Source organism: Dicentrarchus labrax, unplaced genomic scaffold (genome assembly GCF_905237075.1).
Source record: "Dicentrarchus labrax unplaced genomic scaffold, dlabrax2021, whole genome shotgun sequence".
Lineage (NCBI taxonomy): Eukaryota > Metazoa > Chordata > Actinopteri > Moronidae > Dicentrarchus > Dicentrarchus labrax.
In genome coordinates, this window is record NW_026136702.1 from 11,870,284 (window position 1) to 11,882,189 (window position 11,906).

General features: G+C 41.9%; 1 protein-coding gene across 1 annotated transcript in view; it reads left to right on the forward strand.

Annotated features, from left to right (window-relative positions):
- The window catches only part of spock2 (SPARC (osteonectin), cwcv and kazal like domains proteoglycan 2), a 29,883-nt gene extending 18,417 nt beyond the window's left edge, over positions 1-11,466 (forward strand). The window contains exons 3-10 of the mRNA XM_051427216.1: positions 4,045-4,159; positions 4,531-4,636; positions 6,416-6,524; positions 6,727-6,861; positions 8,007-8,225; positions 8,757-8,819; positions 9,744-9,875; positions 10,456-11,466. Coding sequence (XP_051283176.1) covers positions 4,045-4,159; positions 4,531-4,636; positions 6,416-6,524; positions 6,727-6,861; positions 8,007-8,225; positions 8,757-8,819; positions 9,744-9,875; positions 10,456-10,601 — 1,025 coding nt within the window. The 3' untranslated portion in view covers positions 10,602-11,466. The remainder of the gene's footprint in view (positions 1-4,044; positions 4,160-4,530; positions 4,637-6,415; positions 6,525-6,726; positions 6,862-8,006; positions 8,226-8,756; positions 8,820-9,743; positions 9,876-10,455) is intronic.
- Positions 11,467-11,906: the final 440 nt, after the last annotated feature.

Here is an 11,906-nt window from a genome sequence, read left to right on the forward strand (position 1 = left end):
AGACCACTACATCGCCGAGCAGACAAAGACAGAGCTTTTGAACTGTCAACACTCCTAACACACAGGCAGTCAACGCCAAAAACAGGCCTAGATGATCATTTGCATTCAGGCACCACACTGCACGGCGCTGTGCTGCTGAGTGAGGGAGAGGTCAGGGTAATTTGCAGTCGATTTCTACAGTCAATTCATCAATCAGGCAACTGATTGAATCACCTCACTCTAAAGACAGTAAACACTGCAGGAGAACGGTTATAATTTGGACTAAGAACAAACAAGTGTGTATGTACACACACACACACACACCAACACTCTAGTGTTTGTGTACCGCACTCATAGAAGACCTGGTCTTTTTATATGTGCACTCTCAAGTGTGCCTTGGTTTTCTAGAAGCTTATCTCAGGCACAGAGGCCAGGTGAATGGTGAATGGACACTTTCAGGCAAATCAGTAGCTTCAGATCAATGGCAGACACTAAGGAGATAGGAATACATGCTGAGTCCACACTCCACAAGGTCTAGAGTTTGATACTTCTTGAGGCTGTTGATAGATACTGGTGCGTGGGGAACTCTCTCACACACACACACACACACACACACACAGTCACTGGTAGATTGTTAAAGTCTTCAGCTGTTTGTCCACCAGCTCAAAACTGCTTTTAACATGTTTTTACTTCACAATATCCACATTTGTACAAGCTGTACACATCTTGTGTCCGGACCACTACAACTCTCAACCTCCAGGGATTACTTCTGCCCTTCAAACCTTCACACTCCACAAATTGATCACAAAATAAATCATTTTATCTAACTGTAGCTTAAATTTTAGTTATTTCCCTATTATCATTCACTGACAGTCATTCAGTGGTCACAGGACTGTTGTCATGATATTTAAAGCTGCACTAATAAATATTTTATAATACATTTTATTATTTTAATAGAATAGTTTGACATTTTGGGAAATATACTTATTCACTTCCTTGCCAAGAGTTTGTTGTAAAGATTAATACCAATATAATGTGTGTACACTAAAAATGCAGCTGAAGCCACCCATGCTTGCAGCTTAGCTTAGTATAAAGACTGGAACCAGCTACCCTGGCTTTTTTTAACATGTATGAAAAAATGTAAAAGAAACAATTTGCAAGGTGGCCCTTTGGCTCTAGCTTCAAATTTTGCAGTATTGATTTACTTGTAACTTTTGACAAGAAAGGGAATTTCCCAACATGTGAGACCTTTCCTTTAACAATGAATCAAGGTTCTAGTTGTTGTCACAAACCCACAGAGAATCATCACCTGTTGTGCAGTTCCCCTCAGTCCTATTGAGCTTTTTAGCATCTTCGGCATTGTTTTGGTTTTTACTGCCACAACTGTACTGGTTTGGTTTAGTCTCACCACCCTCATCAACCTTATTTTCAGCCACAGGAAGCAGCATGTTTTCCATGGACCCACTGTATGCTAATGATACCTGTTCAGCACTAAACAGCAGCCAGAAAAATTTAGCACCTAGCTGGTGATCATAGCATATACATAACAGAACACAACATTTAGAAGCCAGGTATTTTTTTCAGGAGTTGGTGAGGACCAAAAGAAAAGCTAAAAAAGGTAATATTGGACTTACTTTCACCAGGTGGATAGAAACACGACTCCAAAGCAATGCTAATGTTATTCTGAGTCTGCTTGATGTGTAAATAACCAACTTTTACCATCTCAGGTGACAATATGTCAGGAGTTGAGAAATGCAGGTTTAATCCTTTATTCTGCTTTTCTTTTTTTGCTGGCTTTTTTTTTTTTTTTTTGGGTCACTGTGGGAATTCAAGCCCAGTTTTGCATCAACTGGACTAATAATTGTAGAAATGCCAGTGAAATGTTTGGCTTCATTGCAGAAAACAAGATAGCACTGATGACATTAGAGACTGAGTGTGTAAATAGTAGATAAGAGGGTTGATGATGAGGATGTGGCCTGAGCTCAGCTTCCGTTATCCTCAATCTGCAGGGATAAACCTTGTGCAAATCTGGATTGGATTAGACTGAAGCACAGGGAGCCTAATTACTACTGCAGTTTAATACCAAAGGAAAGACTTATGAAAAGTAAAAATGGAAGTATGAGGTTGCATTGGGGGTTGAACATAGGAAGACTGGATGTGATGAGGAAAATAATAAACACGCAAGCAGAGCAAGAATGACAATACACAGTGAAGATGTCTGATGTGAGGCGAAGACAAGGGAATGTAAAAAGATGGAACAAAGGTAGATTGATAGACATGATTGCACAACGGGGGGTTTCGGAAACAGAGAGGGAGAGAGTTCTCAGAAACACCAGATTGAGCTGCAAATCACAGTCAACCCAGAAATGATTCCCGGACCACGAACAGCCTGTTGCTATGGAAACGTCATCATTGCAGGCACTGCTTTAATCCGTGGAAGCCTGTTAAGTTAACATGAGGCTCAGGCAGCCACCTTATGCTTCTGTACTCACAACACAAAGCTGTGCCAGCATTGTAGCCGTTCGCTACCGACAAGATTTATTTACAAATGTTTTGCTATTAGAAGGCAGGATTATCTGCTCTCTGTTTGTATGCTGCTTCTTTGAATTCTTTTTGCTTAAGCATTGGTTAAATCCTCCTCAGATGGATTGCAAAATAAATAGTTTTGCGTTCTTACCCCCTTACCTACTGTGCTGTATCCTCATTAGTACCTTAATCTCCTTGTCCTCCTTTGTGTCGGGAAGTATCATAAGGGTTTAATTGGCAGCTGCACCTTGATTTTACTGATGCACTGGTGTGAAGTACACAGCGGGCTGAAGCATCAAACCTGCAAGGGGGAAAAAAGGCAGGCAGCGACAAAAGAGGAGAGAGTAGAGAGAGAACAAGAGCAAGACAGGGAGAGACAGACTGAGAGAAAAGCTGTGAGATGTGTGTGATACTGTGCACTGAGATACTCTACACAATCAATGCCAACCGGGATACAGGGCGACCAGAGAATAGGGCTCCACTGTTGACAGTCTAAATGGATGAGAAGTCTGCATCTGGGCATTAATGCCTCCGAGGCTCACTGTTTCTCAGTCAGAGCAGTCAGTCAGTCAGTTATACAACCAGCTCAGCCATGACAGGGGGGTGTATTGTTTTGGATTTGCTTCTCAAATCAGATATCTGTCGGCTCGCTTCAATAATCCTGTAATGTAGGCAGCATTTATGTATTCAGCCACCGGAAAAGGACAAGAGAGGAGATCCTAAGCCTGCTTACTAAATTCTAACAGTGCCATAAAACAGGATACAGTAAGAGCAGGGGGTTGAGTACAAGCGCCTCTGTCATGTAGATGAAACCTGCAATAGTAGTCTGTGAATAAAGCTGTATTCCGCTGTACTGTATTGATGGATTGTGTAGGTGAATAAAGGCTGGGGGATATGAAGAGAATAGAGTGTGACATCCAGGTCGGGCTCCAGGCGGCATGCTAGGAACAGACAGCTGTGACATATGAGTGTGTGTGGGGTGCTGACACACGGTCCAGTATTGGGTGCTAGTGGAGAGTGTGATGGATGGGGCAGAGTGAGCTAGCCATGCAGGCTTCAGCCTACATTGCGAAAAGTATTCGTCTCAGCAGGTCACCTAAAGTGTAATATTAAAAATGTATTTACAGGGTCCCCGGTAGCTCTTCTGGTAGAAGGCGCATTCCATGTAGAGTCCAGCTGCATGTGATCCCATCTTTCTCTATCTCCCACCTTTCCTGGCAATCTTTAACTGTCCCTATCAAATAAATACATTAAAAATGTGTATTTACATTATCCCAAAGATAGAAGTGCATCCTGTTAGAAGACCTTTTATGTTTAGAGCAGAAAATGCCTTAAGATGCATATTTGTTGTGCAGGACCAACAGTTCAGCACCACTAAGTAATTTACTGACTGACTCTCGGGTTATGCTGAGCAAATAGAGAGGAGAGATTTGGGATTTGAGACTGGGAGTGAAAAGTAGGATAGTGTGCAGAAAAAGAAAGAGTAAGGGGTAAAAAGTGAAGCAGTGAGGTATACATCTCTTGTCTATCTTTTCCCAGATGTAGACACCACCAAGGACCCCTGTCAAAAGGTTAAGTGCAGCCGACACAAGGTGTGTATCGCCCAGGGCTACCAGAGAGCTGTGTGCGTCAACCGCAAGAAACTTGAACACAGGTGAGTGTGTGCAGCCCCTGGGCAGGAACTGATTAATTCCCGAAACACCCCCACATCGTTTAAAAATCATCTCCGTTAATGCACACTTACACGAGGTCAACACAACCAAGTTTACAGTCAGTGGCTTGTGCTGGTCTGGGATGAGTTTCACTGACACCCACAGTGGTAATATTAAAGCTTGTTTGTGCACCAGTGCAGCACGACTGCCTGCTGTTTAATGATAAGCTAATACATACAGACAACATGGACGAGGGCTGTTTGCTTCATGTCCAGGTTGGGGTTGCTGTGTCTGTACTCTGAATTAGCACAGCAGTTGCTGTCTCAGCTGGACTTTGCGAGGCTGAAGTGTTTGTGTGTCCTCTGTCCTGCAGACTGAAGCAGCCTGCTCTCAGGTCTCCTGATGGAAACTGTCAGCCCTGTCCCATCTCCTCCACGGGGCCTGTGTGTGGATCAGACGGACACAACTATGCCTCAAAGGTACGCTGAAGAAAGCACATACCCATATTATGGGTGTATCTACGATACTATCATATAATTGTATGATTTTACAAAATTATGTAGTCCAATTAAATGATATAAGTACATTTTAATGAAAAACTCAATTTAAAGTTATTGAAGGTTTGTTTTGCACACACAAGAGTTTTGTCTGATGTAAAGCCTAACTATTAGAACCTAGTAGATTGCATTTAACACTGGTCTCATTATTTTGTGATTTTGCATTTATTGCACCAGTTTATTAGTTTATTAACACCAATACAGTCTAATACAATATGGAGATGAATCCTGTCTTCATGAAGGTTATAATGCTCTGTTTTTGTTGATTCAACTTAATGATCATTTTGGAGGCTGCATTTTGTGGTGTGGTTCTGAATTATGTTGAATCATACTAAGAGGTGTTATATTATGTCCTATGCATTTATAGCAATGAGGGTAACACCTGTCAGTATTATGGAATACAATTCAGCAGCACCACAAGCCTCCAAAAATGTTGAATGAACACCTTTAGTTTAAACAAAAACATTATAACCAAGATGAAGGTAGGATTTATTGCAGGACTGTTGACTGCATTAGACTGCATTAGGTTTAACTCACTATATCCATAATATAAATATATTTCATAAATGCATTGATTTGGCTCTACCGCCTAGTCTTTCAAACATACCCTCTTCATATCCGTTTTTTCAAATCATATAGGATACAGTTTAAAAACAGATGAGTTACTGTGCACTACCTGCCAGCACCAAACAACAGACAGACAAAGTTAGAGACTAGCTGGTGAAGATAGTGTCTAGCAGCTAAAGAACCAGATATCTTCTTTAGGCCTACTGAAGTGAAAATTGCACTGACATTTGCCAGCCATAAACACAGCTCAAATTTCTGGATTTTTCTGGATATATAACTGTTTGCTAACATGCTCAACATAAACGTTTTTGATAATATGTCAGTATTGTCTTTTAAGCTTGCGTTCTGCCGCTCCCAAGTGGCAAAAATCAATCAATCAATGTAGATGAATGCAATGCAATTAACATGAATTTCTCTGAAAACAAAGAAATGGTAGAAATAATCGCTGGGTGTAGGTGGAAGATGGGAATCATTGGCAGGGGAACTGTATAGCATCCCCCACAATAATAGTGCAAATTATGCTTATGCGTGTGTGGATTCAGCATCACATATGTTCTGTATGCTTTGTAATAACATATGTTGTGTTAGTATGAATGACTAAAATAGTCCTGACACCTATTACCAGTGTAGGTTAAACTAACAGACAAGTGTTAACATTTTTGTTACTGAAATACTACACAGTATATACAGTATGTCAGAATAATCAGTCAGGTGCTGGTACATTTATTCACAGCTTTTACTATGTATTAATATACATGCTAACATAATGTACTATGCATTGTGAAATAAATAGTAGCATACACCCTGCACATTCAGAGCTAGGTGGTGTGAAGAGACTCTCAGGGGAAAAACCGAGACAAAGAGCCATGATATATGGCCTCAGAAGGTCCAATTGGTGGCTTGTAGTGACAGAATCCTGTGTGTTTATTGATTTATGCTTTGTCTTTTGGATCACTATTCCTGACCTTGTGTAAGCCGAGGTTGGAAAGCGCTTTCAGGAGCAAGTCTCAGATATGAATTAAGGCGTACAGTCGGTCACCTCATGAATATTTGATCTGTGTTGCAATAACTCATTTTACTTCACCTTTGTGTCCCCTTGTCGATGTCGCCGCTGTGTGTGTGTTTGTGTTGCAGTGCAAGTTGGAGCAGCAGGCGTGTCTTACAGGGAAGGATCTTACCCTGAAGTGTTCAGGTCTGTGTCCTTGTCCAACTGCTGCCCCCACATCCAAGGAGAGTAAACATGGTAAGATCCAACACACACCATTATGACAAAAAAAATACATATATTTGATATGATACAGTATAATATGCACTGGTAATCACTGCAGTAGAAGGCTTCCCATTTCTCTTTTTTATCCTGTATCCTCGTCTCACACAACAATCTTGGTAACAACATGAATAGGTGCAACGAATATCATATTCTTCCTGTCCCTTGGCCCCCACAGAGAGCTGTACCGGACAGGATCTGGCTGATCTCGGGGAGCGCCTGAGGGACTGGTTCCAGCTACTGCAGACCAATGCCAAGCAGAACAACAATAGCAAGCCTGGGGCCAGAACTACTGCAGCCAGCACCACATCAGGTTAGAGCAATTTAATGAATCTCGACTGCATTAAGAGCGAGCTACAATACGTTAGTTACATGCAGTATACTATAAAAACTGTCTAAACAAGTTGTTAAGTATTTTATTACATCACAGTAAAGACAATGGATGTTGTTGCCCAGGAGTTACTGCTGACATAAAAGTGGCCACTGCAGTTCTTGTCAATTTTACACTACACAACTCTGAATGTGTAATGTCTCCAAACAACAGTAACTGTACCATGCAATGACTGCAATCCCATCAGGAGAAACTTCATATTGAATGAATGAATATAGTTAACAATGAAAAATGAGAAATGTGAAAAGTCTTTCCCATCGTGACATTGTCGTATTTGAAGGGGTTAGTGAGTGAGCCCCAGAAGTAGTCTAGTGGTGGGGAAGCATGAAGAGAATGGCTGAAGATCTGGATGTAATGAGGAGCGAACTTCTGATGAGTTCATCCTGGACACCAGATAAGATGAACTGGGGGTGAATGGGTCACAAAGTTTTTCACTGAAAGCAGCAGAGAGGAGAACAGATTTAAAGTTATGAATGGATGAGTCATAAAGATAGTCTTTCTGATTGAACCTGTGCTAAGCTTAATTTCTTCAATCAAAAAGACATCCAACAGGGAAAATAAAATCCTCGTAAATTTAGCTCTGTGGTTCTGATGGTGCTGCTTCCACCTTCATATTTTCTGCAGCTCTCGCTGGATAGATCTTGGCAACCAACTGCTAGATATCAAACATGTTTGAAAACAGTTACAGGGGCTAGAAACATTTGAGTGGATGGATCAAGATAGCGTTACATCACATACAGGAGCACGCTGTGCTTCAAAGCAACTGGAAGTAAGCCTCAGGATCTAGCTAGCCGCAAGTTAGTGGCTGATAAGCACCAGGTTTTAACCAGGCTGTAAAGTCTAAAGTGGGAAATTCTTGTAAAAGGCTGATAACGATAAGGTCAAATGCCGTTTTCATAGAAGAAATAATTTTTTTGTTGAAAGCGATAACATGAATTAAGAAAATAATAGAGTGGATTTGAATTGGAAACAGGAGATATTTCTGAGCACACTGGCGTGGTTTCATTTTCCATTTGTGCAGCTGTCCCCTGATAAAAATGAATGTTTGTCTGTCTTTGTGTATGCAGTGCTGGACAGGAGCCTGGTGGCCAGCTGTAAGGACTCAATAGGTTGGATGTTTTCCAAGTTGGACACCAATAGCGACCTGTACCTGGACCAGGCTGAGCTAGCTGCCATCAACCTGGACAAGTACGAGGTCTGCATCCGGCCCTTCTTCAACTCTTGTGACTCCTACAGGGACGGCAAGGTCTCCACTGCCGAGTGGTGTCTCTGCTTCTGGAGAGAGAGTGAGTATAGGATGTGAGGTTTGTTGGCTGTGTGTGCGTCCACAGGCATTCTCACGTGTGTGCTCTTATATTCCCCTTGGCGCATGCATTCAAACTTCAAGGCGCACAGCTGCCCTCAGGTGTAGCCGCCTCTGTGTTGTGCGCTGGTCCGTCACTATTTGTCTCCCGACTCATCTTCCTGTTCCCCTATGGAGTGAAACGGTCACCGCAAGGAGCTAAAAACATTCCTGCTGTTTGTTGACAGCCTAGTTCTCCCACAGCTCTCAGAGATTGCACCTGTCAGCAAACCAGCCAAGCAGAATTTAGGTCTCGGGCCCAAGCTCATAGTTCTTAGTTTGGTAAGAAATACATGGGAATTGGTTTTAAAATGGCAGGAGGTCATTAGAAAACACTGATTACTCTGTGAGAAGAATTCACTTATCACTGTTGATTGTTTTTGTCAGATTGTCTGTGTTCTGTGTCCAACTGTGCCTAATAGTGTGCTTTGTTCCTTTATTTTCTCTAATAAAAATAATTTTCTGTTCCATTAAGAGCCACTCTGCCTGGCTGAACTCGAGAGGATCCAAGTATTAGACGGCGGCAAGAGAAAGTTTGGTAGGTATCTGACTTCTCATAAGAGCATTTCAACCCAATTGGATCTGTTTTCCTGTTCGAGGGTTTTCATCGAGCAGATGAGAAGCAGGAGGCGGGGATTAGTCCCTGATCAGTCTTGTGGATTAAAACTTGATACTGACAGACGGCAAAGGAAAGCAGCCATCAGTGTGTCTTACATGTACATGTGAGCGGGTGTATATGTGACTGTGTGTGTATGTATTCGGACGTGTGTGCACGCATGTGCGCACTGCAGATTTTGGCTGACTGACTGGGCTCTGAGTCAGGACTCTCCAAGGACACAGAGCGGCAAGCAGGGGGCAGTTTGCCAGCCCGATGCTCAGATGTTCCCTTGAAAGACTGTAATGGACAGTTCTGTTTTGCCCCATCTCATTCGTGTCACACCTAGTTTTTTTCATTATTATAAAAGCAGCGTCTGAAATATTTAATGTCATCTGAAGAATATTAATTTACTCTTCTTAAGAAAAATACCCTACTATGTGAAGTTTCACCTCAGTGATAAATGCAAACACAGTATGTTTTCAAGGCTTTCTGCACTCACAGACAGACGCACAGGTTTTATACCGGCAGAAATTGAAAACTTTCCAATCTTGTGTCCTCCCTTATCCCGTGATGATTAGCTAGCCACCCCCACACACACACACACCCCTACATGCTGCAATATGCTGACCTAATACTTATTCACCCCTATCTATTTTGCTCCGTGAACATATTTGTATTCATGGAATATGGAATTGGCTGCCACATATGCTGCATGCATTACATTTTTACTTGGGCTCGGTGCCATGTGTGATGAAGCATGATTCATTGGGTTTGGGAGAAATTATGCGGTATGTAAGGTGTTGTAGGGTTTGCTTTACCATACCTGACTGTTTATTTATTTGGGTTTATGCGTGCGAATGCTAGGTCGATTCATCCCCAGCTGCGATGAGGATGGCTACTACAGGAAGCAGCAGTGTGACAGGGGAGAGTGCTGGTGTGTTGATCAAAATGGAGGAGAAGTAGCCGGATCTAGGATTCGTGGCAAGCCAGATTGTGGTAAGTTTCATAGGTTTTCAGCTGTCAATATATATAAATAGAATTTGAACTTGAAAGCTGAATGTAGCAAGAAAAAAAAAACTCTCAAAATGTCCACTGCGGATTGGCCCACGTCTCTACAGCACCCCCGCATGCATTCTGGACAAGGCTTCCTTTATGTTAAAGGACTGAGGCCCACTGCAACATAACTCACTGCAGGGACCAGTGCCACATTCATGTGTCCGGAGTCATTTGCATTCTAAAGCGCTGCTTGTCGCTGTGAGAAAAGTCTTTCAAGATAAATGAGGACTGGTTGGACTGAACCTGCGCCTGATAAGAATGGGTCCCCTGGCAAGGTTTAGAAATAGCTATTAAAATCCAGACAAAGTCAAACATATGCCCCCTTTTTTTTTGCCATTGCAGTCAATGTTTTTAAATTGATTTCAGCTTTTCTCATTGGTACAGAAAGGACTCTATCAAAGTTGAGAGGAAGACATGCTGAACAGAATTCATTACAATATACAAGATGGCAACAGTGGATAATTTAATCTCCCTGCATTCCCCTCTCCCCTGCATGTTTTCTCCTCCCGTCTCTCTACAGATGATGAAATGGCATATTCGGGCGATTTTGGCAGTGGGGTTGGATGGGAAGACGAGGAAGAGAAAGAAGCTGAGGAGACTGCAGAGGAGGCCGAAGAGGAAGAGGGAGAGGTGGGAGAGGTGGATGATGGGGGCTATATCTGGTAAAGGGCACACGTGTAGTCCAGCCTCTCTACAGGAGCATCTTGGTGGTCCCAAACACACACACACACACACACACACACACACACACACACACACACACTTACACACAGATCCTGCAAAGAGATGGACGTGGTGAAGTTTCTCACACTCAGAAAAACACTGGCTTATGAAAAAGCGAGGGTTGGGAGAGGGAAGGTGCATATGTTATGGGAGTATTTAATGTTACAGGATGTTCTTAAAACGGGACGGGGAAGGGGAAATATCACTATTATGAAATTATGGGTATGGAGTCAAGGATTTTGTCCCCCATACTTGTGAATCTTTGTTCTCTTCTGTTGTATGTCCTATGAACCATCTTTGAGCAGTTTTTAGCTGATGCTGACTTTAAGCAGTTGCAGGTGCTTGTCATGTGCTTGCATAAAAATTAGGAAAGATTGGGTGCATTTCAGTAGTCCAAATTGGCCTCTTTCATCTTTTTCTTTTCAGCAGATTATAAAAATTTAGATAACCAGTTTTGGTTTTAGGCAGGAAACGGGCCATAAAGAGAGGAAGCCACATTAGAGTATTGAAAAGCACCCTTTACCGTTTTCATGTCATACGCTTCGGCTCATATGTGACAGTAGTGCTCTGTCTCATTCATGACTTATTAAAAAAAAAAAAAAAGTTCCTCACGCATCACTCTTTAGCTTGTATATAATGTGTGTATCAGAAGACAGATTGTCACCTATTAGTCCTGTTATCAATGCCTTGACAGACTTGCAGAATATACTGCTTAGTTGACAAGTATACATCGTATCATAATGTGGATCAATTATTGTGTTTAATAAAAAAAATAAAATAAACTGGTCTATGTGGCCCAGCCGCCGTACATCTGAGTCTGCGCCTCTGTTCTCTCTCATTCCCTGTCAAGTTTTAGCATTGTCACGATCCTCGAGCAGTGGTTATGTGCAGTGTGTATGCCATACGAGTATTTCTTTCAGGAAGTGTTGATCATTCACAGCACACCTAAACATTCAACATCAGTTTCTGGAGGCCAATATTTGAGTTTAAACAAGACTACAGCCATGCTAGCGGCTGTGTGAGGCTTTGAGATAAATGCTTACATCAGCATGCTAACATGCTTACAGTGACAGTGTCAGTACAACACAATATTTAGCAAGTTTACCATATTCACCATCTAAGTTTAGCCTATTAGTATGCAAATATTTTATAATTAGCGCTAAATATAAATTAATCTGAGGTCAATGGTAATGCCATTATTGTTTTTCAGATATTGGACAAACTTTTGACCTGATGATTGCGCCAACT